At 45.5% G+C, this 27107-nt stretch overlaps 1 protein-coding gene across 2 annotated transcripts; it reads right to left on the reverse strand.

Moving 5' to 3' along the window:
* Nucleotides 1-10064: 10064 nt before the first annotated feature.
* LOC133510154 (solute carrier family 22 member 7-like) lies at nt 10065-19928 on the reverse strand. 2 transcript variants are annotated; one of them, XM_061837886.1, is made up of 11 exons: nt 19764-19928; nt 15547-16000; nt 15291-15394; nt 14601-14755; nt 14177-14345; nt 13969-14092; nt 12865-12971; nt 12516-12730; nt 11777-11885; nt 10293-10505; nt 10065-10216 (listed from the first exon to the last, which is right to left on the reverse strand). In XM_061837886.1, the coding sequence occupies exons 2-11, from the start codon at nt 15925-15927 to the stop codon at nt 10168-10170; spliced, it is 1626 nt and encodes a 541-aa protein (XP_061693870.1). In that variant the 5' UTR covers nt 15928-16000; nt 19764-19928; the 3' UTR covers nt 10065-10167. The 2 variants fall into 2 exon arrangements, with proteins under 2 accessions (XP_061693870.1, XP_061693871.1); XM_061837887.1 differs by lacking the exons at nt 10065-10216; nt 19764-19928 and having other exon boundaries at nt 10336-10501; nt 15547-16806.
* Between the last annotated feature and the right edge of the window lie 7179 nt (nt 19929-27107).

Here is a 27107-nt window from a genome sequence, read left to right on the forward strand (position 1 = left end):
TCGGCGAACGTCCCCCCCCCCCCCCCCCCACACACACACACACACCCGCACCCTCTTCCGCCCCCACCCCCACCCTCTTCCACACCGCCGTCCCCGCCGCCTCGCGCCGGGCTTGGAGGAGGGAGGAGGGAGGGATGGATGGATGGAGAGACGGAGGGAGGGAGGGAGGAAGGGGGAGCGGGCAGGGATCGGCCGGCCCCTCCTCCCCCGGGCCGCCGCTGCGCCAATCGTGGGCCGGGCCGGGCACCGCGTCACCCCGGCGAGGCGCTCCGTTGACTTTGTCCTATTTGAGCCGCCCGGAGGTGACGATTTGCTGCAATGTGCTGACGCCGAGCGCCGACGCCGTCCTGGGAAAAAAAAAAAAAAAAAAAAAAAAGACAAGAAATCCACCAGGCGGGGGGAGGGCGGCTGCCACCCCCCCCCCAACCCCCCTCCCTGGATGCTTGGACCCGCACGACGTACATTAGCTAATCAATGTGGAACATCCACAGGGGAGCAGGACGACTTACTTGATGAAAAGCCGCCATTCCATGTTGCGGTCCAAATGGACGGAACGCACGCAGAACCGCCATAAAACGCGTCCAAATGCAAATTTCATTCCGTAAATTGGATTCCCCCCCTCACACCGCCACTTTTGTGGGATACTTTTGTTCCTTTCACCCCTCCTTAAAAGGTTCGAACTTCAACTTGAAAAAGAACATGGTTTTATTCCGCCATACAGAATTTGTTATTAATTCACAAAATGATCATAATTACAATATTTTTCCAATGGTAGCAAAACACTCCCATTGTCTGAAAGTGTGCTACAGCCAATAAATCACTTTTCAATCCAATATATTTGCATTTAATCTTGATGTGGCCACAATTTTTAGTCAACGTTCATATGCGATATTTACAGTTTCATATCCCGCTAATTCTGTATCGTGTTTCTGTTCAAACTGAAAATCATGCCGCAATATTGCTGACAAAAATATGTAAAATACGTCTTGAGAATAAAACTTGTGCCTTGTTTTTGAATGTACGTTAAGGTTGGTCATGATTGAGATACTTTTACATTCTTTGGGGTTTGTTTTGTTTTGGTTTTTTTTTTTTTTGCTTTGTTTGGATGAGACTTGGTGTAAAAAGTCAATTTCACTCACCCATGCAAGTGGAATGTACATTAGCGAATGAATCAAGATGACTTTTGGGGCTTCAAAAGGGATGAAAAGGTTCCATTTGAAATTGGAAGGTGACGAATCGTAACGTGCACTTTCAACAAATGAGTGAAAATAAAATACAGCCGGGGCCTGACTTACGACTTTCATTTGCTCCGTGACAGTGTCTGCGTCATGAGGGGGAAGGCGGCGGCGGGGGGGGGGGGGGGGGGAAGATGCATTAAGGTCATTGAGTGAGTGCCCCCCCCCTCTGCCCGCCTGCACTGAAGCCCTTTTCATGCCAATGCCAACATAAATGTAAATCAGAATCAGATTTAATGCCCAAGTATGTAACAACATGCAAGGAATCGAATCGATTCAAAATCGATTCATTCGGGCCACTCAATAAGGAGATGACCGACACAGAAAAAAATGAATCTGTCACAAATTCAACTTTCAACCATTATTACAAAAAAGAATCATCATCGGATTCTGAGAAAGATAAAAAAAAAAAAAAAAGAAAACAAAATGTAAAAAGGGGAGACAATGAGTGCCTCGGTTCCATGACCGCGCCCATAACACAAATCGTTCATATCTCATATCGATTTTCCCCATTAAGACAAATCAAAATGGCGTTAAACAATTTCGGCTGCCCAAAACAACGACAATAAAAAAAAAAAACGTCATTATTATTATTGTTAGGCAGCACAGTGGATCACCTGGTAGAGCGTCGGCCTCACAGCTCTGAGGACCGGGGTTCAAATCCGGGCTTCGCCTTTGTGGAGTTTGCATGTTCTCCCCGTGCCTGGGTGGGTTTCCTCCGGGCACTCCGGTTTCCTCCCACATCCCCAAAACATGTAACATTAATTTTACGCTCCTACGTGTGATTCTACCTGGGACTGTTGTCTGTTTTTATGTGCCCTGCGATTGGCTGGCGACCAGTTCAGGGTGTGCCCCGCCTCCTGCCCGTTGACAGCTGGGATAGGCTCCGGCACTCCAAGCGACCTTCGTGAGGATAAGCGGCAAAAGAAAATGGATGGATGGGACTGAGGGCTTTCCTAACCACCGAGAGCTCAGCGGACACCCAGTGCACTTTTAAGGATTTCCCAATAGAATCAGAATCTCGACTCAAGCACAGCTTTCGAGTAGAAGATCGAGATCAGCTGCTGAATGTCGGCCGGTGACGCCGAATACGAGCGAGGGAAATGCTAACGCGTTGGAAGTCGGGCGAGTTTGGCAACGCAAGTTCAAGAAAAAGTACCAGTAAAGTGTTGCGGTAGGTCGGTTGAAAATTAACTTGTGTGTTAGGGTGCGGAGAAAAGATGTTGTCGTCCATGGAATGAATGGCCAAAAAAGTCTCGTTATTGTGTTCTAGTCTCAAAAAACCTTCAATGTCACTCTTCTGCTTGACATTTTTCTTTTTCCTCGAACAAACTAATGGATTTTAAGCGTAACAAAGATTTATTTTTCCCCAGTGCGGCCGAGCGCTTCCGGCGATGACGCCTAGCGCCATTCTCAGGTCTTAAAATGCTGCCGTGGCGTTTCCAGGAACAACAGTAAGAAAAGTCGCGCTCGCAGCGTCGTCCCGCTGCCCCGCTGAGACTCGGGCCGTGTCTGCCAGCTCACGGGGAATATCGTGGAGGGCGGGCGCGAGGCTGTGGGGGGGTGGGGGAGGCGGTCAAGAGGCTCGAACACTCAAGCGACTTTTTCCACACGCTTTCAACCCAGCGGTTTATGCGGAGATGTGGCTAATTTGTGTTTTTTTTTTTTTTTTTCTAACGGCCGCAAGGAGCGGAAAAGGTAAGACTGAGATCGGTGGAATATATGTGCCGAGGAAGTGACTTTTACCAGTCCGGCCCCGTTACCGCTGCGCTAGCGTGTTACTGCCGTGTCTCAGCGATTTTTACCGATGATTGTTTTTTTTTTTTAACTGGCCCTGTTAGCGCAGCGGAGCTACTGTTAGCATTAGCGCGGCGGCGCTAGCGTTAAACTCTCTGTGTACCGTCTTTCTTTGTAAATATCTCGTGTTTCAATGTGGGCACTTGCGGATTTGACACGGCTGCGGCTTATGTATGTAGCAAATGGTATTTCCTTTACAAATGCCCTGGGTGAGGCTTATAATCAGGTGCGCTCTGTAGGCCGGGAATTACGGTACTCATATTTTTGATCCAATAACAATTGATGTGAATATGAAAAAAATTACTTAAATGATGAATAGGTTTTAAAGAGATCTGTTTAGCGGTTCACGTACGGATCAAAATTGGAGCGTACGACGCATGCGTGGAAAGGTGACCAAAAAAGTTGAAAAGCAGCGAGGAGCGCGCCCGCGGCCTGCGGTCGCCATCTTTGTTTCGGCTTAAGCCTCCCGAGGCTATTTTTGGATTTTGGGAGCGCGCGCCGGGGTGGGGTGGGGTGGCGGTGGGGGGGCGGGTGGGATTGAGGAGCGGCCAGGGATTAGCATTTGAAAGCAGATACCGCTAATTCAAGTTCCGCCGATGCTAACGGCGCTAGCGCTCAGGCCGACCAGCGGAAAGCAAAGCCGCAACACCCACCCCCGCCCTCAAGTTCTTTTTTTTTTTTTTTTTTCTTTGGGGGGGGGGTGTCAGGATTGCAATTGGAAGTGAGTCACGTCTTTTTTATAACGTAAGAATCCACATCGGAAGGAGGAGGAGGAGGCTATTTATGAAGGCCGATGACATCACAAGCGCTCACCAGCAGTGACGCTCGCGGTGAGCAAAGTCCCGCATATGACGACATCCATTCATCCATTTTTGGAGCCGCTTATCCTCACAAGGCCTATCCCAGCTCGGGCGGGAGGCCGGGTGGGTTGGGGGCGGTTATCCAAACTCCTCAGAGGCGGGGCCGGGATCTGAAAGTGACGAGGAGGTTGTATTTGCAGACCAGCGACATCAGAACCGCTCGGCAGCGGGCGACATTTGAGGCGACCCGTGTCCCCGTTTATGAGGTCAATAAGGCGCCGGATTGGGGGCCGCGATTGAAGCTGTTGGATTTGATTAGGAAAATATGGAACCTATCAAAGAGACATCAAATCAAAAACAAAATGAAAACTATTTTGGAGTTGCGGATCACGACTTTGCGCCGTTCTCTTCTGATTGCGGATAATGAGGCACTCCAACATCCAAAATTTCCGATGTTCTAGTTGGCTTTTCCCGACGTTCTGAATTCATCGCATTTTACGGACGAAACACGTTCCGCAGATCATCGCACGGATGTTGTTTTCCAACGAGATCACGTCGGCAGAAGGGTGCAAAAGGATTTCAAAAGGTCACAAAGATGAAAATGTTTTCAGATGATTTATCTTGCTCTCATTTTTTTATATCACTGAACCCTGGCATTGGATCAGGGGTGTGTAGACTTTTATAGGCACTGTACATTCCAGAGTCTACTCCTTTTTGTTTTTGTTTTTTTTTTAAATTACGCACAGGATTTGTATCAGTACTTTTACTTTTGGCAGTCTTTTTTGGCTTGTTTTTTTACACAAGTACTTCTACTCGAGTACAGTTAAGCGTGAGTACTTTTCGGATCTCTGCATTTGCAAGTTGACAGTTTGTCTGTCGGCGCTCAAATTCTGAAATGAATCCCACGTTTCGGATGTGATACCAGCCGCTGGCGTACTACGCCCACGACCTTGCGCATTATATTTGACCCGAGGCAAACTGTCATGTTGATATTTTTTTTACATAGCAAGTACAGAATCTTGTAAAGAGATATGGATTGCCAGCTGCTTCTGTACCCTCACAAAAATACATTGCACAAAAATAGACCGAACCATATTGCAAGGACGATATTCCCGGTATGATAACTAGCTTTTACGACCGGCGTGGAAATGTGCCGTCCGTTACTAAATGTTTGATGATTTCAAGATGGGTCGCCCGCTGGCCTCGCGCTACGGAGACCAATCGCGATCCCGCGAGCTAGCTGAGCGCAAGTCACGCTATGAAAACAAAATGGCTCCTCCTGAAGCACAACGACGACAAAACGACGCGCGAAAAATAGTCGAACAAACATCCAACTGCTGTGACAAAAACTAACGACGACTAACATCAACAATAAAACACGGAAGTAGGAAGAACTATTGACAAACGCTGCTGGGCCACTTTGCTAGCGCGACCACTGATATATAGAAGAAAAAAAAAAGACTGGATAGCGCAGACACATCGAGCGGTATGTCGATTGGTTGAAGCCAATTGGCCGCCATCTTGGTACTCCCAAAACGTGTGGAGGACACGGCATGTAGAATTAAAACTGGTCGTGTGAGCTTGACATTTTTTCAATTCTGGTAACATGAAGGATTTTTAATTTGACTTGGTAAGGCAAAAAAGGCGAAGTGCAAAGGAAAGACAGAACACCGTGACTAGCAAGAAACCTTGCATATTACCCAGGGCCCGATTTGCGTGACATGTTAACTTTTCCCAAAATATGCTGTAAAGCACTATCATCAGAACATCGCAAAAAACTAAGCATGTTTTGGTCATAAAAAACATTAAATTTCAAGTCAATCAGTTAGACATATTTTGGAAATAAGAACTCGCAATGGTAAAATAGATGCTAAATGCTTTGTTCATTTGTTGTTTCTGCGACGTCCGATTTCAGACAGAAACTTTCAACTTGTTTGCTCGTATTTGAAAATCAAATTGCAGAGTTCTGTATTAAGAAATTCATCAACGATTTCACAAAAAATGTGTTTTCTTGCTCATCCATTGATGAAGTCTGGGAAAATATTTACAATCGTTTTTTCACACAAAAAAAAAAGGCGAAGCAGAGCGTGAACAGTGAACAAGCGTAAACAAAACTTTGTTCAAGTGAATTAAGCTCATCAGAAAATTTTAAAAAATCCTTTACAAACAAACTTTAACAGTGTCAAAGTAAATCTTTCCAGCTTACCCGTGGAATGTTTTCTCACAGCCACAAAACTGGCAATTAACGCACATGATCGTTTTGGGAGTATCAAGATGGCGGATTGGCGACTTCAGCTTTGGTGGCCAATGAGCCATCCAGTCTTTTTTTGCTTGTTTGTTTGTTTTTTAGATCAGTGCATGAGACACTAATTTAGCAGTTGTTTTAACTCCCGACTCAAATAGGCTGAAAAGACATGGAATTCCTTTGTTAACAAAAAGCTGATTGATGCCACCCACCTCTGGCTGGGAGTCCAGCATGGGATGGGGAGTAGAACCTGCAAAAATAAAGACGGTAAACATTATAAGAAGAGAATAAACAGAAAAGATCCAAATCACTCCTTTTGTTCACAAAAAGATGATACTAACTCCGACAAGTCGATTGTCGAATGACCTGTTGGTTGTTTTAGGAGTATCAAGATGGCGGATGGCGACTTCAGTTTTGGTGGCCAATGAGCCATCCAGTCTTTTTTTGCTTGTTTTTTTTTTTTTTTAGATCAGTGCATGAGACACTAATTTAGCAGTGTTTTAACTCCCGACTCAAATAGGCTGAAAAGACATGGAATTCCTTTGTTTACAAAAAGCTGATTGATGCCACCCACCTCTGGCTGGGAGTCCAGCATGGGTTGGGGAGTAGAACCTGCAAAAATAAAGACGGTAAACATTATAAGAAGAGAATAAACAGAAAAGATCCAAATCACTCCTTTTGTTCACAAAAAGATGATGCTAACTCCGACAAGTCGATTGTCGAATGACCTGTTGGTTGTTTTAGGAGTATCAAGATGGCGGATGGCGACTTCAGTTTTGGTGGCCAATGAGCCATCCAGTCTTTTTTTTGCTTGTTTGTTTGTTTTTTAGATCAGTGCATGAGACACTAATTTAGCAGTTGTTTTAACTCCCGACTCAAATAGGCTGAAAAGACATGGAATTCCTTTGTTAACAAAAAGCTGATTGATGCCACCCACCTCTGGCTGGGAGTCCAGCATGGGATGGGGAGTAGAACCTGCAAAAATAAAGACGGTAAACATTATAAGAAGAGAATAAACAGAAAAGATCCAAATCACTCCTTTTGTTCACAAAAAGATGATACTAACTCCGACAAGTCGATTGTCGAATGACCTGTTGGTTGTTTTAGGAGTATCAAGATGGCGGATGGCGACTTCAGTTTTGGTGGCCAATGAGCCATCCAGTCTTTTTTTGCTTGTTTTTTTTTTTTTTAGATCAGTGCATGAGACACTAATTTAGCAGTTGTTTTAACTCCCGACTCAAATAGGCTGAAAAGACATGGAATTCCTTTGTTTACAAAAAGCTGATTGATGCCACCCCCTCTGGCTGGGAGTCCAGCATGGGTTGGGGAGTAGAACCTGCAAAAATAAAGACGGTAAACATTATAAGAAGAGAATAAACAGAAAAGATCCAAATCACTCCTTTTGTTCACAAAAAGATGATGCTAACTCCGACAAGTCGATTGTCGAATGACCTGTTGGTTGTTTTAGGAGTATCAAGATGGCGGATGGCGACTTCAGTTTTGGTGGCCAATGAGCCATCCAGTCTTTTTTTGCTTGTTTTTTTTTTTTTTTAGATCAGTGCATGAGACACTAATTTAGCAGTTGTTTTAACTCCCGACTCAAATAGGCTGAAAAGACATGGAATTCCTTTGTTTACAAAAAGCTGATTGATGCCACCCACCTCTGGCTGGGAGTCCAGCATGGGATGGGGAGTAGAACCTGCAAAAATAAAGACGGTAAACATTATAAGAAGAGAATAAACAGAAAAGATCCAAATCACTCCTTTTGTTCACAAAAAGATGATGCTAACTCCGACAAGTCGATTGTCGAATGACCTGTTGGTTGTTTTAGGAGTATCAAGATGGCGGATGGCGACTTCAGTTTTGGTGGCCAATGAGCCATCCAGTCTTTTTTTTTTTTTTTCTTTAAGATCAGTGAGCGCGACAGCAGCACTTCCCAGCATGCCGACCCGCTTGCTGGAAAACATGGCTACCGTAGGAATGACGCGTTTATTGGTGGCTTAGCTGTTGTTTATTGTTCCCAGATAGAAGTTGGGAGGGGGCCCAAAAGGAGGCCAGTGTCCAAGGTTGAGTGGTGGCCACCCAGCGCTTCACAAATAATATCTGGAATGAAAAAATAATAATTACAAAAAGAAAGTGCAGTCGGGGTACTCAAAATCTGGTGCAGTGGTCCTGTCCGAAAGCAGAAGAATGTGAAAAGATTTGCCAAAGATGGCGACGTGGCAAAAAAAAAAAAAAGATGTCTGCTTAGGACGGCTGCGCAAACGAGAATATTTTGCAAAATCGAAGAAATTGATGTGTACAAATTGAGGGGATTTGGGGTGGGTTTTTTTTTTTTTGAATTTGTCATAAAAAAGCCTTTTGGGGAATATTTTGGTGTGATATCACCTCTATAAAATCAGGTCAAAAGAAAAGAAAAATTCTTCAAATTAGCATAAAAGAGTTCAACTTGATTCTTTCCCATCATATCTGCTTGATCCTTTTCTTTTGCCGCCTGCTACTTGTGGAACATCTCTGATTGGCCGGCGAGTTTCAGTTAAAAAATATCCACCAATAAGCTCGTAGAAACTTCGAAACAATTTTTTTTTTTATTTTAAATAGCACAAATGGAGCAATTAAAAAAATAAAAGAAGCGGGGGCGGGGGGGGGGGGCTTTCAAATGAACTCATTTTTTCCTCTGAATTTGTTCGTTATGGAAGATTTTAGAGGTGTCAGTGGCGCTCATTCCAGGTTTTTTTAATTTGATTTTTTTTTCCGGAAAATTCCACAAAGATGGCGGCCGCTCGTTACGTTGTGCATGTTTTTAACATCATAGTTACGCATTGTGCTGCCATTTAGTTTGTAGCACCAAGACGATCCAACGGTGTGCGTTTACGTTTACACCCCGACAGAAACTTCCCTAAAATAGATGCCAAAGTCGATCAGCTCACGTGATCGGGGAAAAAAAAACAAAACGGTATTTTGTATGGAATACGCCGGGATGACGGAGGATCCGTGTTGCGCTCTCGCGGGCCTGCGATGTGTTGATGGCGTTTTGCGATGATGATGTTCCACGAACGCTCGCCTGTTCATTTTTGCGGTCGCCCCTTCGCTCCAAGACAAATTCATCCCGAAGGAACCAAAGAGAAACTTTGAACCTCGAGCTTCTAGGACTCGAACGGCGAGGAAGCGCTCGGAGATTTTTGGGGGTCCGGGGGCCGGGGGTCAGGGTCGTCTCGCGCGCCCGGACGTCCCGTTCTGAAGCTTCTTCCGGACGAGCGTCGGACGTCAGGCGCGCGGTCGCAACGTTTACGGCGACAGCTGCGGACACGAATAGCCCCTTTACGGCCGGCATGAAGGCGGCGACAACAGCCGCGTCCGCCACCTCGCGCACCTCCGGCCAGGTGGGAGGGACTCACTTCCACTTTGGTTTTGACTTTGACAGCCAGCGGAAGGATTTTGCGGGCCTCGCGTACGCGTTGGAAAGATCCAAACCGTCTCCGTTGCAGCCTCGATAATGATGAAATGAAAAGATGGTTTTCAGGTTTGCGCTCAACTCGTGAATTTTTTGAATTTTCCATTCGTGTCTCACTTCAGCGCCAGCCAAGTTTTCACGAGGCCGCCGACAGCCTGCCGCTACTTTTACTGCCGTTCAAAATTTGAACGCCCGCAATAAACGCATACTTACAGGCGGCCAACGTGGTCCGAGTCCGGATTCCGACCCGCAACCTTTGACGCTGAGGCCGACGTGCTAAACGTGTGCTGAACCGTACGACTTCAAAACAACGTAGATCGGCGTAGCCGCAGGGCCACTTGTAGCAACTGATCAACGATCCCTCAGGAAGGGAGAGGAAATGGAACTTTTCAGCAAAAACTCCAAACGGACGCATCATCTTGCTAACTGAGCAGTTTTATTTCTCTCTCAGTTTTAGCATTTTATAAACCGTAAAAGTGTAAGCTAACAAAATTTGAAGAAGAGTCAAATTAAGTTTGGCTGTAAATGTCGGCGTGCATTTTAGGTTCATCCAAGACTGGAGTTTTTTTTTTTTGGGGGGGGGTTGGGGTTGCGGTTTTAGCCCCCCGAGGCTGCACCCAACCCTCCAAAACTCCATCATTTGGCATCGTTGGTCTCCAGAGGAACTTCTTCTTGGCCTTCGGAACTAAATCAGAACGGGAAACGCGAAGAATCAGCAACGTGCTAACGAGGCGGCGCCGACCAGGGGCGACGTGACCCACCGTCCGGGGGGCTCCTCCACGTCCCCGATGGTCTCGGGCAGCCTGCGGTCCAGGGTCTCGGGCAGCGCCAGCGCCGCCAGGCCGCAGGACGTGGCCCCGGCGCACAAGACCACCTGGGGGAGGAGCGTCCACGAGTCCTCCAGGAGCAGAACTAGAGGAGCCACGGACACGCCGATGCGACTCATCACGTTGGCGAAGCCCAAACCCTTCTGCCTGAACACAACAACGGAAGACGCGCGAGGTTTTTGCGTCAACCTCCGGCGGACCCCATTTATTGTCTTTACACCCAACGATGTCGCGTATTTCGATATTGTACATCGGAAATCATCTTTATAGCATACAGTATTTGCATACGGATGGTTCTGTAGCGCTCCAACATAGCGCATGTCATAATTCAGGGATCATTTGTCGTGTTTCACGTAGAATTTGTTTATAATCGAGCATATTTACAAAATCCCCCACCTTCAACGTGCCATATTTACATTACATAAGTAGTTTTTATAGCACTTACACAGCATATTTATGCTGTATTAATCGTTAGCTACACCTACTCTACAATATTTACATCATATCTAATAGATGAACCTGTAATGTATACTGTGTTTACGTTCTTTACACCGATAATGCCCATTTACAGTATATATCGTATGACTAATATACCACGTTTACGTCTATACTCCGGTAATTTTTAATACGTTGACATCACTCGTCATTACACAATTGATGTACCGTAATTTCCGGCCCACGTTTTTCACACGCTTTCAACCCAATTTGTGAATTTTTACTAACGGCCACAAGGGGGCGCTCGAGCGAAAAAGGTAAGGAGTGAGACCGGAATATATGTTCCAAGGAAGTGACTTTTACTGGCCAGAGTAGTGCTGCACTAGCGTTAGCAATGTGCTAGCGTGTCTCTGGCGTGCCTCGGTGATTTCTACCGGTAAGGTTTTTTTCAGCGCCGTGTTAGGGTTTTAGCGCTGCGCTGGCGATAGCCTTAGCACCGCGCTAACGTTAGTGTTAGCATTAGCGCCGCGCTAGCGTTAGCACCATGCGTGTGTTAGCGCCGCGCTAGCGTTCAACTCTTTCTGTGTACCCTCTTTGTAAATATCTTGTGTTTCAATGTGAGCACTTGCGGCTTTTACATACGTTCGGCTTATGTATGTACCAAATGGTATTTCCTTTACAAATGTACTGGGTGAGGCTTATAACCAGGTGTACGCTGTGGGCTGGGAATTACGGTACTGAGTTTAGTCGGCATTTATGCTTGGAGACACCTATAATGTACCAGATTTATGTTTGGTACACCTTTATTGTATGATGTTTCCATCATAATTAAGTTTCCTACACATGCAACGTAGTAATGATACATACTCCTCGCCAACAGGGGGCAGCAAATGATCAGAATGTAAGCTGTAAATTTATTTGAAAGCGTTTGCTTTTCTTGTGCGCCGATTGGGTGGAAATAAGCCAGTCGGAGAGCGACTCACCTGAGCACGGTGGGGAACAGCTCGATGGTGTACAGGTAGATTGTCGTGAAGGAGGCCTCAGAAAGCCCCTTGCCCAAGATGGCCACCGCGGAACGCACAAGCCACAAAGCTATGTACACACACAAAAATGCAATATCATTATTATTATTATTATTATAGAAATTCACCCCTGTTCAAACGTTCCCCGGAGAACCCACAAGGCACAAACAGTCCCGGGAGACGGAAAAGAATGAAATGGAGAATGGATTCTTCAGCCGCTTATTTTGATCCAACATTTCAAATGAAAGTTCATAAAATGAGACTTTGATGAATATTTGTTTCGAAGTCATCTTGTTTCTGGAGTGCCTGGGCACCCTTCAAGTAATATATCCGATTAAATTGTCTACACACCTCTAACGTACCCTATTTACATCATATTTCATGTATGTGCCGTAATTTCCGGCCTACAAGCCTCAGGCCTTGCTTACAACCCTGCGCTTTCTGTAGTGATGTGGCGCTAGCGTTAGCGCGGCGCTAGCGTTAAATTTTTTTGCGTACCGGGGATTATAACCAGGTGTGCTAACGCTAGCGCCGTGCTAACGCTAGCCCCGTCCTAATACTAGCCCCGTGCTAACGCTAAACTGTGTAGCGAGGCTTATAACCAGGTGCACTCTTGAGGCCGGGAATTACGGTACTTCCAATGAAACCAATTCGGATGTTATTAAGGTAATCTTTGATCACTATCCGGAGACTCTTTTACCTCTGGGCACCAAGATGTTGATGCCGATGCAAGTTCCCGTCAGCACCATGGTGCCGGCGAGACACGCCCGCCGACCGATTCTATCGACCAGCACGTAAATCAGCAGCTTGGCGGGAACCTCGATGGCGGCGTACACGAACTGCGTCAGGTACACGTTGAGGCCGAAGCCGTCCAGGTTCAAGCTGATGCCGTAGTATGTCACCGCCGTGCCGTACCTGAAGTTTGGTTAGCGACCCGTCAAGATGGATATCAAGGAGGATGTAATTTAATTTGCTAGATGAAAATTGGGCCAAAAATCCCAATTTGTGATAAGAAATATGACACATATTTGAAGGGAATCTCCACCCACCACGCGATTCCGGTGACCAGCGAGATCTGTCTAAGTTTTGGCGTCTTGAAAAGATGAAGGAGGCTGAACTTTTTGTTCTTGTCTGACATTTCCAATCTGGACAAAGCCTGTTTGGAGACATCATTGTTGATTCGTGAGTTCTACGACACAAAACATTCATGTCAAATTAAACAAAACACATCAACAATTATGACTTAATACTGGAACGCTTGCTAGGAAAGGGAATTGGCTGTTGTCGTGGCTGATTTTACGTCTCACAGCAAGAGACCGAGTCGACTCGCGGTGGCTTAAGTGCATTTGGGATACAGTATCTCTGACTTTAAATGACATAATACACAGAAAAAAGTGCAGTGGGAAGTCAGAAAAAAAGGTTGGTGTGCCCTCTCCAGGTCTGGGATGAGGTCCTTCCCCAAATGGAGGAGTTCAAGTACTTTGGGGTCTTGTTCACGAGTGAGGGAACAACAGAGCGCGAGATTGACAGACCGATCGGTGCAGCGTCTGCAGTGCTGCGGACTTTGTATCGGTCCGTTGTGGTAAAGAGGGAGCTAAGTTGAAAGGCGAAGCTCTCAATTCACCAGTCGATCTGCGTTCCTCCCCTCAGCTATGGACAAGATCCCGGATACAAGGGGCTCTCCCTTAGAGAACGAGTGAGAAACTCAGTCATCCGGGAATGGCTCAGTCTCGAGCCGCCGCTCCTCCGCATTGAGAGGAGCCAGATGAGGTGGCTGGGGAATCTGGATCCCTTGTGAGGTGTTCCGGGCATGTCCCACCGGAAAGAGACCCAGAGGACGAACCAGGACACCCTGGAGAGACTACGTCTCTCGACTAGCTTGGGAACGCCTCGGGATCCCTTCGGAAGAGGGAAGTCTGGCTATCCCGCCTGAAGCTACTTCCCCCTGCGACCCGACCCGGAAAAGCGGTAGATAATGGATGGATGGATGGATGGATGGACAGAAAAAAGTGAAATATTAGATTAAAGCTGTATTTTTTTCCAGAGAAAAATCACACCATCAAACAAAGTTGTACATTTTAAAGAACAAAAGTCATATTGTGATTAAAGTTGTATTTTTCTGGGAGGCGGGATTTTGATTTTCAGACGCGTACCTCCAATTTGACTGCGGACAAGAACTTGGGTCTATTGTTGGCACGGGCGCATTTGTCCAGGTACAAGTGCGCCTCTTCCGCTTTTCCATTGGCCAAGAGCCACCGAGCCGATTCGGGGACCCACCTGGGGAACGACGACGTCGAGAACGAGAAAGCACGTGGAAGGGCTCGCGCCGGACGCCGCCTCGCGACCGGCTGGGGAACTCACCACCAGGTGAGGACGGCCAAGGCCAGCGGCGCCGTGACCGTCACGATGAGAGGTCGCCAGGCGTTGACCAGGTAGGCCAAGGCGGCCAGCAGCATGTTGCCTAGCGACCACGCCAGGCTGCAGATCACGCACATGGACGCCCGGTGAGTCGTGGCCACCCACTCGGCGCCTGCATTGTGACGGCAAACTTGCCTTTGTTAGACCAAAAATCATTATACACTGCATTTTTATGTAAAAATTTCTTGATCTTTGTTGCGTTTTTGCTGAAAGAAGATGGTGTTGTATGGTTTCGTTATTACATTATTATTACTAAAATCTAAGTTTGTGAGATTGAAGTATATTTTTTCAGGGAAAAAAAGGGGCAAGGTAGCGAGCTTTCGGTTGGGTCGTTGTGCTGGACAAGCTAGCGGGCGCGTTGCCTCACAGAGGGTGAAGGAGATGAGGCTGATGCCCGCCAGTCCCGCCCCGCAGAAGAACCTCAGCGCGGTGAACAGCACGTACGAGTCGGCGAACGCGCTCGCCAGGCCGAACACGATGGACAGGACGTAGGAGGCCAAAAGACTCGGTTTCCTCCCGTAACTGCGCACAAACGACAGCAGGAATTCAGAGAAATCTCAGGAAATGCTACTGTGGGGTATGTCGCTTAGTGAATCGTTTGTCAACTTTTAGATGGCAGCAGATGACACCCAAACTCTTCTTTTAGGTTAGACAGGGCTATGGCCTGACTAAAGGAAGCTCTTCCTTTCACCTCAACATAGTTCCTTGCACCAGGATGTTATGAGGTGCCATCAGAGCACTAGTTTCCCATCAAACAGGGTTATGATTTGACTAAAGGAATCCCCTACTCTCACTTCAACATAGTTCTTTGGAACCAAGATCCCAAACGCCAAAGCACAGCTTTTCTATTAGACAGGGCTCCGGCCTGACTACTGTAAATGAAGTTCCTCCTCTCACGTCATCACCGTTCCTTAAAAGGTGATGTTTTGGAGGGGGGCAGCGGGGCGGAACCGATTAATGGCATTTCAATTCATTTCCATGGGGAAAATGGATTTGAGTTAACAAATCTGAGTTGCAAGTCGGGACAGCGGCGGATTGGTCGGGTCAATGTTCGTACTTATCCGACAGGACTCCAAATAAGAGAGAGCCCAGCATGAGTCCCACAAAGAAAATAGTGTTGGTGGTCTGGGGGAGATGCTTCCAGTCGCACACCAGATCCCACTGCAACAACAATAAAAGATATATATATATATATGTATGTATGAAGAAAATCTGCAGATATGTTGGTGGTATGCGGTCTAAACACACATTTAAACTGCTTGATTTGATTTATGAAAAACAAAACTCTAATGTTGCAGAAGTGGGACGTGTACCTCGGTGACGATGGTCGAGGAGAAGGTGGAGTTGTCGTAAACCCATCCGTGTCGGCATTCGGTGGTGGGCGTGGCCCCCGAGCCGTTTCCCGCCAATCGCCAGCTCGGCTCGGCGAACATCCGGCACGTCAGCGGCTCGCCGTCGTCGCCCAGGGGGACGGCGGCGGCGGCGCCGGCGGCGACCCCCTCCAGGTCCCGGCTCGAGTTCCAGGACGGGTTCCGTCGGCTGACGTCGCAGCGGTGAGGCGGCACGGCGGCGATGAAATTGTTGAGCAGGAAATTACACGGGAGCACGATGCGCGGGCTCAGCATCAGGACCCCGAGGACCACCTGGAAGGGGCCCAGGGAGCCCACCTCCTCCAGGATAGCGTCAAACGTCATCCTGGCCGCCGAGACGCGACGAGATGGGAGTCTTTGTTGCCAAGACAAAGACGTCCTTTATCGCCGACGCCACCTTTGGACGTCGTATCGTTCATCGTTAACAACACAATCAGCTCACTCGCTGGCCCACACGTGACGGACGCGCACTAAAAATGAATCATTCTGCACTAAAGGCAATAAAAATCGCAATATGATGGCAGGTTTAGTTTTCACTTTTTTTTTCCAAATTGTAATGTTACATGTTTGAATTTGTTTCTTTTTTATTTAAAAAAAAAAAAAAGTGATTCTGACATTTTAAGTTTTTTCTTTTTAACTTTGTAATGTTACGAGATTTGATATTTAAACGTGTTGGACCAAGTATTGAACCCTGAGGAACACCTTTGAGAATTAATAGAGGGACAGAAAGAAGACCTTCCTCCCGGACTGCACAGCTCTCACAGAGAAGAGAGATGAGCCATCCATCCATCCATCCCTTCTCTTAGCCGCTTATCCTCACAAGGGTTGCAGGGAGCGCTGGTGCCTATCCCAGCTGTCAACAGACAGGAGGCGGGGTACACCCTGGACTGGTCGCCAGCCAATCGCAGGGCACAACGAGACAAACAGCCGCACTCACGATCACACCTATGGGCAATTTCGAGTGTCCAATTAATGTTGCACGTTTTTGGGATGTGGGAGGGAAGCGGAGTGCCCACCCGGAGTAAAACCCACGCAGGCACGGGGAGAACACGCAAACTCCGCACAGGCGGGGCCGGGATCGAACCCGGGACCTCAGAACTGTGAGGCCAACATTCTAACCAGTCGCTTCACCGTGCAGCCCGAGTTGTGATATAGCAAGTTAATTTTTTTTTAGGGCAAAAAGTTGTTGCATTACGAGATGAAAGAAGGGATTTTAAAACTTTAAATTGTAATATTACAAGATTTGCGTTGCATTTGATTTGTGTGTGTGACAAAAAATGCAGGAGATTTAAAAAAAAAAAAAAAAGCTGCTGTATTTTTAAGGAGCACTATTGACGTAGTTAAATATTTTGAAAAAATGGATTCAAATTTTACATTGTGAAAACTAATTCAAATATGAGATTTACTTTTTTTTCCCATTTTTTAATGAATATTACAGGATTATATTGAAACATGCTTTTGTTTTGCCCCTCAAACAGCATTTCCTTTCCTTGCATGTGTCACATGCACACACTCGAATTGAGGCTTGCCGATGAAGCGCTGCCTCGGCCAGTGAAAACGCAACCGAATCCTTTTCTCGTTCAAGTGTCTGAAATGCTTGCTCAAAGGAGGAATTTTTTTTTTTTTTTTGTCCAAGATAGGCAGCAAAATGTCATCTTGAAGACAAATGATTTATTTTCCCCTGCCGTCATTTTTTTTTTTTTTTTACAGCATGTAATGTTTGACTGAGCGCAGCTAAATATTGACCACACACAAAAGGTCACGTTTTAAAAGGCAATAAAACTTACAAGAAAGTTTGTCTATTGCACGCCCACTCAGCATTTTGTCAAAAGTTATTTTTTTGTGTGTGCACGTGAAGAAGTCACATGACTTTGGTGTGACGTGACGAGCTGAAGGAAATTTCAAAGTCAATCTGAAATGTTAAAAATTAGTTTTAAAATGTCAATCTGATCCTTTTTATTTTACTGTCTTCTTCACTATATTAATTAAGAGTTAACGTGATGTTACATGTCACATGCGACATAACTGAAACTATAACTAAGGACATGTTTCAAAGAAGAATTTGTCATTATGCTAAAAGATCGGTTATGAAGAGAAAAAAAAAAGTTGGACACGTTTGACTTCACTTGTCGCTCGAAACTCAAGCTTTAGGCCTACAAATTGCAAAAACAAAAATACTGCTAGGCATAATTTTGATTTTTGCCTCAAACTGCTAAATTGGACAAATAAATAAACTTTTGAGATGTCAGATGTTGCCTGGCAGAATTTAAGTGTGGGGTGGAGGGATAGGTCACGTGCTAGGGAGATTTTTAAATTTTTTTTTTTAAATTTTCCCCAGAAATGCACTTTTCACCTGCTAAGACAAAAACCATCATCATCTTCCTCACAAAAGCATTCCTGCAACGACACGTGTGGACACTAGAGGGAGACATAACCTCACAGTGAACGTCAAGTCACCTTTCGTCATAAAAAATAAAAAGTGGAAAAAAATCGGTAGTAATGACGGCACGATTACTGCTACTAATACTAACTTTTTTTTTTTTTTTTTTTGTATTTTATTTGAAACTATTTAACTAGAAAGCCTCAATGAGATTAATCTCTTTTACAGATGTCCTAACCCAAAACGACTTGGTCACAGAAGCAACAGACAAACAAAAATGAAAAATACCAAATAAATATGAAAGGAAGGTCAACATGTTCCGCACAATCGCAAAGGATCGGCGATGCAACCTGCCTTTCATTTGACTTTTAAAACCCGTTTCGAGAGAGCGTTTCCCTCAGGCCATCGTCCATTCTCAAAACCGCTCATCCTCACAAGAGTCGCGCGAGTGCTGGACCTTCACCCGGCTGACCCCCGGCAAAAGGCGGGCTACGCCCTCGACCGGTCGCCGAGCGCGCGCCGCCGCCGCCACTGAGCGGGAATCGACCCTACGCTGGACAGAACTGAGACCAAACGGGTCTTGTGAACCGGGAACAGGACCGAAACTTAAGTCGCAACAGTTCTGTGACTGATAAAAGCAGAAAAACGGTCAAATGGAAACAGATGAAAAATTGCTTTGTATATTAAAACATCCATGTTCCAAGCCGCTTATCCTCACAAAGGTCACGAGAGCACTGGGGCCAATCCCAGCTAAATATTGATTATTATTTCTCCAAATAGACAACGCAGCCAAAGCAACAAGAGAAAAGTTGTCGTAATGATGTGTTTAAGTCTTAAGAATTGGAAAAAAACGCAATGAGTAATGATAATGTCTATAATACTGTACATCACTTGTGAGGAATGGATATTTATCCTATTATTGACAAATTGATGCAACAGTGTTTCCTCCTCCATTAACAGAAGCTGAACCTGACCAGACTAAATAGTCATAGGAATGTGGGACCAATCAATATTTCTTCATTATTTTGGATTCACATCACTGATGATGTATTTACGCAATCTTGCTTTGCATTGCAATTGTTCCGACAAAACTCGGATTTCATATTGAGTGGAACGTTTCACGTCGCTTGTAAAGATGTGAAAGATCAAGACGTTCTCACGAGAAAGCCGATCCGGAACTCTCCGGCTCGCTGTTTGTCTTTGTCGTCCGCTCAAAAACGCCGCCGGGGGGTCGGGGGGGGGGACCTCCGCGTCATCGCGGCCGGCCCGTCGGGGGTCCGCACAGGAAGCGCTAGCCCGTGGACGCCCGCCATCGAAACTGGGCCAACAACAAACTAGTTGGACCGCGAAAACGATTATTGAAGGATGAACCGGGATGGAAAGATCCCGGAGCATTTTGGACAAATGGAGCGCACCCTGGCGCGGTTGCCAGACAACTGAACGTTTGCACTTATACACGAGCGTATCACACGTATGGAAAATTTGGAGCGAACACTCGGGCACATTTTCCACAGCGCTCATCCTGGTCCGGGTCACGAGAGCCCATCCCCAGCCGACTTTGGGCGAAAGGCGGACTACAGGCTGAACCGATGCGGTCCGGAATTTTGGGACATAGAACCTTTCTTTCCGGGACTTTTTTCGAGGTGACGCTTCCTCCCCGGTGCCAACTTCAATTGTGAGCGTCGGCGAGGCATCTCGTAAATGCGTCACGATTTGCCGAGTTATGAAATCCAGCAACAATGTTTGGCAAGTCCCCGCGTAGGAAATAACTTTGCTTTACCTCTGCCGTGCGAACGGGAAGCGTTTTCCTCGTGCCATATTTAGCCGCTTTCTATTCATCCGAGGTGGAAAATCGTCTCGAAATTTTCAAGGGTCAAAACTGGAGGATGATTAAGTAACGCTTGCGTAAGCCGCTTTGTCCGCCCGAGCTTCCCGGAGAGCGACAATCGCCGGGGAGACAATTGCGGGCCTGCGTTTGGGCCAAACATCGGATTTCTTGTGAGTTCCTGCACACGGACAAAAGAGACAAAGGGGACAATGACTTTCTGTGGATATTTGTGATGTAACAAGGCGCCGGCCACGTCTTCCCCCTGCACACACGCACGTATTACATGCGATAGAAGATTTGCGTGTTCCGGGGGCAAAGCTGCTTTTTGGTTTTTGAGCTATTTCCTCGCGTATGAAATCGCCCAATTACAAAATACGTGTATATTCTGATACGCAGGCACGTGCGTAGAGAGAGCCCGAGCGGTGCCGCAGCACCGGCCCTTTTGCCCTAAACGCGCCTTTTTAATTGTCATTGTTTTGATTTCCCCGGGGCAACAGCAACTTGCAACAAAGTGCCCTCTCCCGCCTTCAAACCACGAACACCTGTCGACGAACACGTTCCAGTCGAGAAAACTCGCCGTCCGGCTCCATTTGCTGTCTATTTTTTTTTTTCTCCCTGCGGCTGCCTCGTTTTAGCGCTTGAGCGCTAAGTGCTACGGAAAACGGACGGACGGATGACTGATTCTGACACGGAAGACGGTGTTTGTGTGTGCAAGAACTGGAAGGAATTATAAAGGTTCAAGGGTCACCGTACACAAATGCGAGTCCTGTTCCAGCTCCGGGGCTCGATGTGCGTACAAGCGGTCGTCCCGGGGGAGCAAAAAATGAAAAAGCCAAAAATCTGGACGCACTGGTGGAAAATTGTTAAGTCGTTAGTTGCTGGGGTGGATATGTTGTGTGGGGATTTACATTTATAATCATAATCATAATCATAATAAACAATTTGTCAAATGCTCTTCTTTGAGTTGCACAAGACTGAAAACAAACATGGAGAGCTTCAGACGTGGGAAAGAGACTTGTTTACTGATAGGGAGTGTGCGTGAGTGCGTGTGTATGTTGGGGATCCTTCCCAGTGAGGGAGTCTTTGGATCAGGGAACAAACTGGACTCGGGACAAATATTTTGTGAAGACCTCACACTTGGTTTTTGATCAAATACCTCATTGATTGATTGAATCTCCCCACAAACATCGGTAATGCCACCAACTGAGTGATCTAAGTGAGTCAAAAACTGGTGTCGAACCAAAACCAACAATTGCGTGAATCGAATGACAGCGAGTTCGAGAAGGCGCTTTGGGGTGTCTAGTGCGGTCCATAAACCAATGGAGCCTTGTCGGTTCTCCTGGGGTCACCGGCTGTCTTTCGACACGAGACCGGTTCAAGATTGGACTCCATGTACTGGACTGGAGGCAGAATTGAGAACTCTGACGATTCAAGTGGTTCTAACTGTGGATTTAACCAGCAGTTGTCGAAAGTGTTGTGGATTCTCGAGGCTCCATTTGGGTTCCAATGCAGACTTTGTTGGCTCTACTGGGAGGATCAGAGACTGTATTTGGATGCTCTCCGCCGATCTGTGGGTTTTCCTGGAGTCCGAATCGGGAAGTTCAAAAGGTTCCAGTGGGGTTGAAATAACTAGCGGTATCGAGGCATCAGTGGGTTCAAAACGAGTTCTACAGATGATCGGGTCTATGTGGACTTTGGCAGAAACTGTCTGGGTGGCAGCAGCTTTTAGTGGGGACTTTGCGGGGACTTGTGGAGCCTCAAGTGCCAGGGTAGACTCCAGACTACAAGCCATCACGTTGGAACAGGAGAAACGAACCATAAAAGCATCAAACCAATAAGACACTAAAGCCGGTAAGATCAATAATATGGTTTAATAACAAGATATCAGTGCAGAAAAGACAAAAACTTTTGAGCGGGTTAAATTCCCCATCATAACAATGGTAATAATACAGTATATGAACTGCGTAATGAATATATCGCAAGGATTTGTAGCATATACAAAAGCAGAATGGGCTCAGTGAACTAAAAAAAAAAAAAAAATACAAGAAGTTCAACGTGGATCCCAGAGTGAAAAAACTAAAACCCTGTTTTTCGACAAATTACACAACATGCTGGTATCGTCTTCCCAAGCGCGGCGATCCGAGGGGGTACCGCGCTCCCTTCGAGGAACGCGGCAGCGCTAAACGCTAACGCTGGTGACGAGCCTTCTGGCGCCGACCGAGAGACAAAGTCCGTCGTTTACATTAGCAACACTTCCGCTAGCATTAGCCTCAAAACAACCAGTTTGAGAACTTCTCAGAAACTTTTCAAAGCGGCCAGCGGAACTGCGGCTAACGTTCCCAACGACGCTAAGTCCTATTTACCGCCACGTCCGTTCAACAAGTCTTCCCACGTACGTTTACACAATTCGGCTAATGCTAACTAGCGCAATGTCGAAGCTTTAAATCAACGGCTACTGTATACTGTTTTACAACTCGCGATTTTCAAAGGACCCTTGGAGCGCTTCATCTTCAATACAACCGATTTTGACTAAAGACCCTCAAGCAGCTTCAAGGACAAACAGACCAGTTCAGGCCTCTGATTGGCCTCAGAACCTTAAAACACAAAAAGGTCTGAGCCAAGTCACCAAGGGATTCTAGCGGGGGCTACACAGGGTCTAAATGGGTCTTTTTAAGATGACGTCAGTTCTCGGAGAGTGCATAAATTCAACTGGGTTTAGAATGGTCCTGTGGGTTCTCATGGAGTCAAGGATAGGTTTCCAATGGAGACTACAAGGGATTGAATGGGGATGTCTTGGGCTCTAGTGAAGTCAGACTGGGTTGGAACAGGGACCTTGGGTGTTCTGATTGGGTTAATGTGGGTCTTTTGGCACTCTGGTGGTTATAGAGGGGGATTACGTGGCTTATACAAGGGTTCTGGTCGAGAAAGTGGTTTCTAGAGAGGTCTAGGCTATGTGGGCCAGTTCTAAAAGGACTATCGTCTGTGTTTTGCTAACTGAGTCACTTCTAGAAAGGGACAACAAGGGTGTTACTTGAGTCAATACCTCTTCTAATGCAGACCTCAAAGGTTCTAAAGGGTTCAGGGTTTGTCTTGATGGGTTTGGGTTTTTACTGTCTCGGTTTTAGTAGGGCTTCTCAAGGGAGACGTGATGGGTCTGGTGCAGAACCCGAGGCTACGTGGGGATGTTGGTGGTTATAGAGGGGAATTACGTGGTTTATACAAGGCTTCTGGGAGAGAAAGTGGTTTCTAGAGAGGTCTAGGCTATGTGGGCCAGTTCTAAAAGGACTATCGTCTGTGTTTTGCTAACTGAGTCACTTCTAGAAAGGGACAACAAGGGTGTTACTTGAGTCAATACCTCTTCTAATGCAGACCTCAAAGGTTCTAAAGGGTTCAGGGTTTGTCTTGATGGGTTTTGGTTTTTACTGTCTCGGTTTTAGTAGGGCTTCTCAAGGGAGACGTGATGGGTCTGGTGCAGAACCCGAGGCTACGTGGGGATGTTGGTGGTTATAGAGGGGAATTACGTGGTTTATACAAGACCTTCTGGTAGAGAAAGTGGTTTCTAGAGAGGTCTAGGCTATGTGGGCCAGTTCTAAAAGGACTATCGTCTGTGTTTTGCTAACTGAGTCACTTCTAGAAAGGGACAACAAGGCTTGTCAATTGAGTCAATACCTCTTCTAATGCAGACCTCAAAGGTTTCAAAGGGTTCAGGGTTTGTCTTTCTGGGTTTCAGTTTTTACAGTCTTGGTTTTAGTCAGTTTTCTAAAGTGAGGCGTGTTGGGTCTGGTGCAGAACCTGAGACTACGTGGGGATGTCCAACACTGACCACATGGCTTCTAGTGAGGTCAAAGTGAGTCTTTTAGGAAGTGACTGAGGGTTCTATGAGGACCTCAAGGGTTCTAGTTGGGTCAGTATGGGTTTTTTTTTTTATAGTGTGTCAGTATTTTTAGACTATGTGGGTTCAGGTGAAGGAGCAAGTTTTTGTACGTGTGGAGATTTAAGCAGCAGCTGAATGTTCCCAGAAAGGGTTCGGTAAGAGTTTTAGTGGGGTCAGAGTCGGGTTTGGTCACCTCCACAAGAGTTGCAGAGGCGTTAGAACTGGTTCTAATAGAGTCAGTTAGTCCTTCCAAGTGAGTTTTTGTGGGCCTATTCAGATTCTAGTAGGGATGACTAGAGATTAGGGATTATAGGACTATGTGGGTTCTACGAGGGTGAGAATGGAAATTCCACGTTTGCACTCGAAGGGCCGGACGAGACCGAGGAACGTTTTTTTTTTTTTTTTGGGGGGGGGGGGGGCAAACGGAAGCTTCCAGAAAATAGCAGCATGTTATGTAATTGAAGAGCACTTGTATATCAACTATCCATACAAATACAATGAGAAATACCAATAGAAGTATTAATATCAACGCAGCGTGTCGGTTAGATGCAGATGTGCGCGTGAACTCAAAAAAATGGCACGTGCAAACTACACACGCCTGCCCTTGTACACACGAGACCGGATCAGAACTACAAGACACCGCGTGGCCGCCGGACCTCCTTTACAATTATCAAAAAAAATAAAATAAAATGCTACATACCTGGAAAGTGACAAAGAACGTTGCGTCGTTTTTCGGCTGCAAAAGTTGTTAAAGCGCAGAGAGAAAGAAGAAGAAGAAGAAAAAGTACTGGCCAGCCATGACGGGGGAAGAGGAACAACGAGGGGGGGGGGGACCACGTACCAGAACACGTCGGCGCTACGAGTCCACCGTCAACATTCGGAACGCGCGACGTGCACGCGTGCAAAGCGTTACGGGAGGGAAAAAAAAATAAAAAAATCCACGACCATCGGACAAAAAAAAAAATGAACGAACGGGGAAACGCCACCAGAAGCCCAAAAGAACCATCGAGATGGGTCGGAAGGGGACGTCAAAACGAGGCTTTCTGCTGCTATGTATGTAGAAATTGGGGAGGAAGGCGAACGTTGATGGCATGGTGGGGATGGTCTGGATTGGGGGGTGGAGGGTGGGTTAAAGTGGGGTTTTTTTTTTTTTTTTGGGGGGGGGGGGGGCGTTAACCGTAAAAAAAGAGCAGAGGAACACTCAACGACCTCTTTGTCCACTGGCATCGGTCGGATCCCGAAAAAAAAAAAACAAAGCTACGATTGGTGCAAATTCCACTCAATGACCCCCCCGAAATTGTAACCGAGGAGGATTAGGGCCACATTGAAAAAAAAAAATTAAATTAAAAAGAGGAGGAGAGTCCAAATCCAACAATACACACGAAAACATGCATCATTTAAAGATTTAAAAACATTGAGATTAAATCAGGAAATAGCCCCCACCCAAAAAAAATAATAAATTAATAAAATCATAGTCATAACGTCACCAGAACAATTTGGTGCTTTTCTAACTTTTGAATTGAAGTGAAAATATTAATCGTAATAAAACGAGTGCAATTTTGTAAGGATAAAATAATCTACAGGAAAATAAAGTTGTTGGTGGGAATCTTACGAGAATAACGTGAAATTTCTCATTCCATTACAAATCATAATTACATTTCCGAGAATAGTCGTACTTTCAAAAGCGTGATAATATTCCGAGAATAAAAAGCTAATTTCATGACAATGACAAAATCATATTACAATCAAATCATAAGTTAATGAGGGAAAAGTTGGTACAATTTGACAAGACTAAAGAATAAAATAATTTTTACGGTAACGTTGCAAGAAAAATGTTCATTATTAACGTTGCCAGTACAGTGGGATTTTAAAACAATAAAGGAGATTTAACAAATATAAAAAACTATCTGATAAAGTTGTCATGTTATGACAAAAGAATTTAATAGAACGCAATTTTACAAAAATAAATTATTTTTCCAAGATCAAAGTGGTGACCACACAAAAATGAGGTCAAAATATATTACTATAATAAAGTCAATTTTGTTTCTTAAAAAATAGTTTTCATTTTACAAGAATACTCATAAATTAAAAATCATTCTGGTGGAATATTATGAGAATTGTCCCAAACTACCTACCGTTTTAATTTAGTGCAACAAGCGTACGAACGTGTACGAGGTGTTAAGAAATTCGTAAAATTCGGAGAATAGCAACTTTTTGTGTTTATATGGAAAAAAAGTTGACAAGAATCAAAGTCAAAATTTTAAACACATCAAAACAACAAGACAATTATTGAACTGAGATTAAAGTGCCAATTAAAAAACAAATACATTTGTAATATTAAGAGATTAAATTTGACATAAAAGACAAAATATTCTAAAAATGTAGTCATTATTTAATATATTTTTTTCAAAGATTAAATTATTAGGTAAATATCCAAATGTGTTTTTTTCAGTAATACACACATGTGCACCAAAAACAGTAACGTCCTAATAATTTTTTTTTTTTTTAATATTTATTTTCTAATTTCAATGTGGCCGAAATCCTCCTGCTAGCTCATTTTTTGCCCTCGTGACAAGTGAGAAGTGCACAACAACGAAAAAGAAAACAAATAACAATAAAAATATGCGCTCACGCGACAAGACAACATCGGACAAAGTGAAACGAGCGCGGCGCAACAAAAATACGAGTACGAGCATCGCGTGATGCTTTTTATGAATTAGCGTGTCGGATTGGATAATACAGAAAGTTGATTTGTTTGTTATTTCTTTACAGCAGTTTAACAGAGTTGCTCTTCTTAAACGAGCGCAGGTGACATCATGAGGGAAGTAAAAGATGTTATTACGTACAAATTTTGGACTTTTCAGGACGTCGTTTTTGTCAGGCACAAAAAAAAAAAAAACAAGAAAAACTCTCTTTGGGATGCAAACTTGTCATAAAGCGTTTTTTTCCCCCTCCTTTTTTTTTCTGGTGACATTTTGGCACAATTTGCGTTGGAAAATGGTCCAAATGTGGTTCCGGAGACCCAGAAAACGGGTCATTTGTAGCCATTTATACATTGTATTTACGTTGGAAATTTTCGACCCGAGGTATGGGCGATGTAGCCAAGCGGCAAATCTTTTGTTTTTCGCGACGTTTTGGCTCAAGTTTGCCTTGAAAATGGTGAGCAAAAAGGTTCGAATTGCGCGTGTAGCGTTGGCGTTAAGCCGCGTCGCTAGCGCGGCCGCGGCGGGAACGTGTGCAGCCCGGGAACGGCGGCGTCCCGCTAGAGCGGCGGGACCGCGCCCCGAGAACTAAATAAGGCAGGATGTGATTGTGAGTTAGCTTGGCAACGAGGCTCTCGCCGGGCCTCCGGTCCAGATTGCCCGGTAGCTGTTGGGGGTCGGCGGGTTGGGACCGAGGGGGTTTTTTTTTTTTTTTGGGGG

This window comes from Syngnathoides biaculeatus, chromosome 12 (assembly GCF_019802595.1).
Source record: "Syngnathoides biaculeatus isolate LvHL_M chromosome 12, ASM1980259v1, whole genome shotgun sequence".
NCBI lineage: Eukaryota > Metazoa > Chordata > Actinopteri > Syngnathiformes > Syngnathidae > Syngnathoides > Syngnathoides biaculeatus.